Source organism: Plectropomus leopardus, chromosome 19, assembly GCF_008729295.1.
Source record: "Plectropomus leopardus isolate mb chromosome 19, YSFRI_Pleo_2.0, whole genome shotgun sequence".
NCBI lineage: Eukaryota > Metazoa > Chordata > Actinopteri > Perciformes > Serranidae > Plectropomus > Plectropomus leopardus.
This window is the reverse complement of record NC_056481.1, coordinates 9,321,116-9,329,266: the sequence shown is the minus strand read 5'-3', so window position 1 is coordinate 9,329,266 and position 8,151 is coordinate 9,321,116. Positions and strand designations below refer to the sequence as shown.

The window sequence follows — 8,151 nt, the reverse complement described above, 5'->3', positions numbered from 1 at the left end:
CCCAGTTTATGTGAATAAGTTATTCCCAGAATTTAATTTTCAAATAAGCATGAAAAAAAAAAAATCAAATATCAGAGGGTGTGAAAAAAAAATTCGACCCTTACATTTTATCTTGTGACCCCTTCAGGGGCCCAGTCCCTCAGATTGGAAACGCTGGTATCCGTGGATGTGATTTCCAGTGATTTAATTTTACGTTTTATTTTTCACCCTTTAATTTCATATTTATAAAGATATGCTCCAGCAGATGCATGTAGAGTCAAGACATCATGCATATAACACTTTGCATCGGTCCTGTAGCAGTTTCCGGCTCAGTATAAACAGCAGTGTGAGTTCAGCAGGACTCCCACTGTCTGAACGCCTACAGGCTGAAAAAGTTGTGTTCCCTTCCTCCCCCTTGCGGAGCGTCCTGTCACTGGTGGAAAATGGCTGCTCGGAGTGGCTTCCCAAAGCTCAGAGAAAACTGAAAAAAGTCCACATTACCAACCAGAGGTCACATCTGGACCTTTATCTAACCGGATACACGACAACTCGGGGAAGCCTCGACACTGAGAATGTCTCGCTGGGTGCCCACTAAAAAGGAAAAGTATGGTGTTGGTACGTAAGAAAACTTGCATGCTCCATCGCTAGCTCGTCCTAGCTCTCTGCTCTCAGATTTGCACAAGTTTTTAGGAAGGATTGTGGTTAGAAAACGACCGGCTGTTTCGTTTCTCGTGTGGGGTTTGTTTTCAAGCGTCAAATCTGCCTTAACTGTGTGAATGCAAATCTCACGTGTCGGGGATTTGCCAGCTAGTTTTGCATGAAACGCAAAACAAGGAATGTGTGTCTATTGTGAGGAAGAGGACTGTGTGTGGATTGGGAATTGTTAGAGGCGCGCCTAGTTGTAGCGCTGTTTCCTGTGTTATGGGGCCTCCGCTGCAAACTAACTAGTTACAGGCTACTTTCAACTTGTAACTGTGTATTTTGTGAGTTGTGTTTGTATGCCGTCACGTTTTACACACTGGGAAAGTCTGTGTTTTGTGGTTGGTTTTGCCACTTCCTCAAAATACTTTGAAACTAGGCGCCCTGGCCTGAGAACACTGTCCCGTTCAGCTGCCACTTTCTCCTGTAGGCGATTATTCAACACTCAACATACAGTATATCATCACTTATAGCAACTGTAGCTTGGTGGACAGTAGGGGAGACTGGGGGTGATTGTAACACTTTTTGTCTCAGCGCCTATAACAGAATTTTTGTGTTAGAGCTCTCGAACTTTGGCCCAAAGTACCCTTATTTCTTGACTACAAATAGCAACTAAAAAAACTTATATCACGTAATTCCTTATTATTATTATTTTATTTTATATTTTATTCATTTGTATGTTTATTATTATTATTATTATTATTATTATTGTTGTTGTTGTTGTTTTGCATTGATTTTATTTTGAAAAAATAATATTTGTGTTTTTTTCCTTTTAATAGACAGGACAGCTTTTTTAAGAGTGAAAGGGGAGAGATAGATACATTACTTTATTATTATTTTATTTTTATTTTCTCAATGTCACATGGTAGAGCACATGATATTTTGGGGACAGACCATACTTTCCCTGCTTCAAGCACACTGCTATTTTTTTTTTCACCAACTCTCCTGGCATGCTGAGAAAAGTAGTAAGATTGAGAAAATTTGTTTAGTTGTCATTGGGTTTAGTTTCTTTTTTTTTTTTTTTTTTAAAGGTGTTGCAACCATCCCCGTCCCTATCAGTCGGTGTTAAGCTTGCTGTAGCAGCATAATTGTTTGAAATCATGAAAGATGAAAGCAACTTTCACTTGTATTTGAGCAATATTTGATCAGGAGTATCTTTACTTAAAAGATTCAATAACAAAAACACTGACAGGCCAACAATGTGCTCTGTATGCCATTGCAAACATGAATATTTATGTTTAGGCTATTTATGTTTTAATCACTCATCTCACTGTCAGCTTGTACAATACAGTTATAGCACATGCTTTTGCATCATGACTGCAGGCACCGAGAAACCTTATCTTTCAAGGAACTTGATATAAATTTTTTGCATCAACCCACAAGGTTTCATTTATTTAAATTTTGGCCCCAGGGACCATAAAATCTGTTGGCACTCTTGGCGTTAGATGTAATTTTTGAATACATTTCCATAACAGATGATACACATGTTTGTGATTACAGTAAGAGTGTTGTTATTTCTCTTGTGAGAACTGATGGATTGTATATAGCTAAAGAAACTAGAAACAACCTTGTAAACCAAACTGATAAAGACATGATAGCCAGAAATGTTTAAAGCATTTTATATTGGTTAAGAGCTATTTAAAGGGGCACTTTACCCCAAAGTCTAAAAAAAAAAAGTTTTTTTCTTACCTTTAGTTTTATTTATCAATCTATATTGTTTTGCTATGACTTACAGAGTTGGAGATATCGATCGTAGAGATGTCTGCCTTGTCTCCAACCTTGTCTCCAATTTAATGGAACTAGATGGCACTCGGTTTGTGGTGCTCAAAGTGACCAAAAAAAATACATTTGAAAAACTCAACAGCGATGTCACCCGTCTCCTGGGGGAAAGTCCTGTGTTGTTTGACCCATCCACTAAATCAACCTGCCTGCTAAAATAAAACCTGTGCTCTTTACACAACTATTTTCATTACTCCCTTCAACGCATAGGCCACGTGATCGCAGCCTTCCCTAGAACGTGGTTATACATGCATGCTTTCCTCTGCAAGTTGATAAAGTTGGCAGATGTATTTATGAGGAGAGAAGGTCTGTGGACTATAATGAGTGTTTGGGTCATGATTTCTGGAAAGAGACATTGCTGATGAATTTTTCAAATGTATATTTTTTGACACTTTGAGCAGCACAAGCTGAGTGACATCTAGTTCAATTATAATGGAGAGAAGGCAGACATCTCCACGGCAGATAACTCCAACACTCTGCAACTCACACCAAAATAATCTAGATTGATAAATAGCACAACGGTTAAGAGAAAATTATGTATTTTAGATTTGGGGTGAACTGTCTCTTTAACTTTGATGGACTGTTTGAAATATGAGAGTAACATAGTCATGGATAAACAGGCTCGCTGTGCTGTGCTTGAGTGCCTAAAATAATAGTGTAATGGAACTAATCCTGATTTTTCTGGGGATCCCCTGGAACATCCTGATCCTGTTCAGTCAGCACAAGTCACATTATTTTTTTCCAGAAGAATCAGGTTTCACGACAATGGATTGTTATTTTTAATGTGTGCGATGTACCCCGCTGCATGCATACTCAATCCCCTTTTAGCTGTGTCCATTACTGAGGGACTTGCACCTGTATGAGCACTGCTGATTGATGGATGAGTTCAGCAGGTTACACCAAAGCTCTGATTGGCGTCTCAGACTTAAGCTTACAAATGAGCTCTGTTGTTTCCAGGCCAGTCAGCTATATGAGCCTGTGGTCACGTTATGGTTGGCTGTAGTTCGTATGAAAATTATGCTATTCTGATGCTAATGATTGCCAGGGTATATTCTCAAATATCCATGAGATCTTCAAAGTGGAAGGCCTTCAAAAATCTTCTCAAAATTCTCACGGGGTCGACTGAACGCCAGAGCGGATGAGTCATTAGTCGAAAGAGAGGCAGCGGCCCCATCACTGCTGCAGAGGATTGATAGGGTGCACAGCTATTGCACTTTTAATACTTCATGTGTTGACCAAGTAGCACTAATGAGCACTCTGTGAGACCTCTTATGCAGGCAGTACTCACTGTGGACCTATTTCTGTTTCAGCAAAACTTTTGTCATACCATTTACTACTTTCATAATGGCTCCATGGCTTTATTAGTGGATGCAGAAAGATCCTCTCCTTTAGTCTTTTCACAGCAGTATTAATAATACACGCTACTGTCTTCTTACATGGAGCATAGCCGTGATAATAAAGGGCTTTGTTATCATACCAGCAGATTTACATTACAATATGATTGTGGAAGCATGGCCTTGCACAACAGCTAGCTCATGCACAATATCCAATATTGGGAATTAAACCATGTTAGATTTGTGTCAAAGTAATAACTGAGAAAAAAAAAACATAACTCAATGAAATATTTATGGTTTTAGTTTTCTCGTCTTTTTCTTTTCTGTTTTTTTTTATGCTCTTCTGTGTGGCAGCAAAAGACCGCACCAGCTCATTAGCTTCAGCAACATCAGATGAGCTCTTCAGTGAACCCAAAAGAAGGGTGTAGTCAGCACTGGGTAGTGTATTTGTTTATTATAATTTTTTTGACTTAAGACAAACAGCTTTGATTTTATGGTAACATCATGATTAGGGTTGCAACTATGGATTATTTTTATTACCATTGAACCAATCAGTTATTTTTCAATTAATTATTCATTATTTAGTCTTTCAGAAAGTACTGATAAAAGCACAGTTTTGTTTAACACTGATACAAAACAGAAAATCCTCACAATGAAGAAGTTCTATTAATCATTAAAATGGTTGAAAAATCAAAAAGAACTACTTATGATGTAAATGTGTATTTTCTGGTGTTACAAGTTGTATTATTTTATGGCTGTTGGGCTTAATTGTTGAGCTCTTCTCCCTGGGTAAAACAAACATTTCATGGCTCTACCTGTCTGACCAAATATCAAAGTATTATTTCAGGAATATGTAGGGCTGTCCTGAATACCATTAATCAAAACTTCTTTGGGGGAGGATCACATATGTCACTTTGCTTTGGTGTATCTGGCACTTGACTTTTTGGGTGTCATCATTGTAAATTTTGAAACTATTCCAGACGCCTGATGTTTCGACATCTTACTAGTGGATCTGTAAACCTTTCACAGTAGTTAAACTGTCTGAGTCACAAAATTAGCTTTATCAATAAGTTTAAATGAGTTTATCTGAGAATAAATAATAATTGATGTTGATGCAGAATAAATAAGTGAATTTCTGTTTCCTAATATCTTGGCAATTTGGGATTTTTAGGGTAATGGCAAAAGAAAAATGGAGCAGTAGAGTACTGATTTGGACATTGATAACCATGGCAACAATCATAGCTTCAAAGCATTTGCATCAGCCCTAGAAATATCATTTTTGATTTTGTTAACACTGCCATGCCTCAACTGTTGTGATGTATAACAACCGGAAAAGTGAAAAGTGCCCTTAAACAAATATGTAAATATACAGCAGCAATAGTGGAATGTACATTTATGTACGTATAAGAAAGGTCCTGCAGAGTTTTCTTGTACTTTACATGAGTATTTCCTTTTTGTGCTTCTTAATACTTGTACTTGATTACATTTCTAAGGCCATACATTTCTTAGACACACCAAACCGATATCAAATAATTAGTGGCAACAAAGGTCTGCTGTTGTGTCGCCTCACAAGGCCTGTGTAGGGTTGCACCTGAACGCGCCTCAAAGACTGCAGCCACATGCTAAAATCACTCACTTACAGCCCAACATTGACCAACTGCAGACCGTTGCCGTGGAGTGTCAGGGCCCTCACAAGCTAATACACTTTTAACTTAACTTTTAACTTCTTCTACAGTTAGAGTTAAAGTAGTTCAGAAACCAATTACATTCAAAGAAGAAAAATGTCACTTATTCTCATAATTAAAAGAAATATAATCTATTAATTATAAGAAAAGATCTTATAATGAAAGCATTTCGTAGCGGTTCAACTACTTCAGCATGAAGAATGCAACTTCCAGCAGGTCAGACTGGGCTTTCCACATGAACAATCCCAATGACTGAGATGCCTGTGCAGTGTTGACATACTAATATGTATGGCGTCCACGTTAAGTAGCATTTAAATTTCCCGCTGTCTCATAAAGAAAAGGAAATATAGGCAGATTAAATGTGATATTGCCATTAGTGGCCACTATCTCGTAGCCAAAGTTAGCCAATTACTAGATCCTATTTATTAGAGCTCGATCTCCTAATTATGAGATCTTTTTTGTAACTACAAGATAGTAGCTCATAATGTCAGACTAAGGGGACTATTTTTGCCATTTTTTGTATGCAGTGTGCTTCCTCACAATACATCTTACTTTGCCAGGAGAGACTTTTCTTTCTAAACATGACCATTTTGTAAAATTTGGTGTATTGTTATACACTATCCATGTGTATATAAAGTAGCCAAAATGAGCCCCATCTCAGTAATAAACTCTAACTTGCACATAAATGCAACGGTAATGAAAATTCATTAATATATAACAACATCCAGCTTAAGGGACAGCCATATTTTAGAGAATTTTAAGTTTATGCCATGAAGACAGTGTTTAATTTTTTCTCTAATTTCATAAATGACAGAGCTTCCTTTTTCCAGGAAGTATGAGAAAAGGGGGGAAGGGCTCTTCCACTGCATCAGAAAAACACACCTTTCTAGCAATGTGAGAAATGCTACAAGTTCAACAAAATAGGATGGCAGAACAATTTGAGGGTTAATGGAAATCCGCTTACTACCCATAGAACAAGGTTTGCTATGTGGGCACCTTGACTTGATTTTGGGGACTCATGTTCTTAATGCTCAAGAATCCTCCTCACCCCACCAAAGGCAACTGACTTTATTGCTTTTTACATTGTTTCTCAGGATAATTGTTACCCTGAGGCTTTAGCTCCACCTCCTAATCCAACATTGTCTTCAGCTCTACTGGCATTTTCAGAATGCTGCCTATCAGCTCATTTAACTCAGCTGATCTGTTGAATCGACAGAAATCATCAGCATTCATGAGGCAGTCACACACAGAAAGTATTATTGGCCAACTTGAAATGGAAGTTGAGGTTTTGGACTTGAGGCCTAACTTCATTCTTTGACCCCTATTCATATCTTAAAAGAGGAGAATGGCGATCCATTCGTCAAAGAAATGTTACAATCATATCTCTCTTGACCTTGAACTAATTTCATTACACTGCTCTTTTCTTGTCAAATGCCAAGCAGCCCGGCATAAATCAAAGGGATCAGGAGTTTTGAAGCCTAGTTATTCTTGTGGCATCTCAAAAGTGATTTAACAGGGCCTCGGGGAAATGTTTTTTAGCTGTCTCCCGGCTCAGTGATGAATTAACCAGAAATACTTTTTGATGCTAATTTCAAGTGTTGTCTCATTAATTCTGTTTCATCAGGATGTTGCTGTTCCTTAAGAGAGACTTCAGAGGGTTGTGGTTCTAGAAAGCAAACCAGGGAACACTAAGCAACAGGACTATTTACTGTATCTACATGTCGCTGTTAAGACTTTGGCACAAATTACCCTTGTGAGCTGTCATGAGAAATGTTTTCCACCTCTCAGTGCCTTTCACTTTGTAATTTAGCTTTAAGTAATCTAACATAATACCAGCTCAGAATGTTAAAAAAATTGCCATGATTGTACAAAATATTTTTAGTCTTTTTCCGGTTACAGTTAGTTTGGACAGTAAGGAAAAAGCTACTTCCTGTAGGTCAGATCACAGAGTGGGAGCTTATCTAAGACGACACTTGGACACACACACGTACACACTGAGCTCTAAACGTCACACGCTCTGGTGTGGCTGTGATTCATATTTTTAAACTGGTGTGTGGCAGGCAGACTGAAGGCCAACAGGACTGACAACTCTAGACAGCTCTCATTTGGAACAGGTTAGTGGTGAGTGACACATTGGGAGCAGAAAATAGAGACGCAGTCGCTTTCGTCTCTCTGCTGAGGCCGTGAGTAATTTGTGAAAGCCCCCGCCCTGCACCCAAGAAAACTATCTCCCACCCACAAAGTGCAGTAAGCTAACAAATATGGTTGCAATTAAAAAGCAGTCTCCGTTACTTCATAAATTCTGCCCATGAAACTCCCTACCTTGTATTTTCTTATTTGGTGTAAGCTGAAGCTATTTGGTGTTGGAGTGAAATTTGTGTCATTCCCTTTTATCAGTTTGCTTCTTGGTTTCATGTGCTCGGAGTTATTTTCATTACATTTCATTCAGAAAACGCCTCGTCTCACGTACGGCACAATAAATATGAAAAGAGGAAAAAGTGTGGCTCTTGTCAGAGCAGTTCTCTCTGCCAGATATTGCAGCTATTAATTCTGACATAACAAAGCGTTCAACAATATTAACTACACAGCTGAGTTTTTAGAAGAAGGCACCTGATTTCTCTCTGCCTACACTTAAACTTTGTCTGGGGAAAAAAAGCTGAACTGACAAAATCAGA

At 38.2% G+C, this 8,151-nt stretch overlaps 1 protein-coding gene across 3 annotated transcripts in view; it reads left to right on the top strand.

Moving 5' to 3' along the window:
* The first annotated feature begins 375 nt into the window (after positions 1–375).
* The window catches only part of dock1 (dedicator of cytokinesis 1), a 243,383-nt gene continuing 235,607 nt past the window's right edge, over positions 376–8,151 (top strand). For 2 of the 3 annotated variants that reach the window (XM_042508037.1, XM_042508035.1), the window contains exon 1: positions 377–594. In XM_042508037.1, the coding sequence (XP_042363971.1) occupies positions 552–594 (43 nt within the window). In that variant the 5' untranslated portion in view covers positions 377–551. Of the gene's footprint in view, positions 595–8,151 lie in introns of all 3 variants that reach the window. The other variant, XM_042508036.1, reaches the window with a different exon arrangement.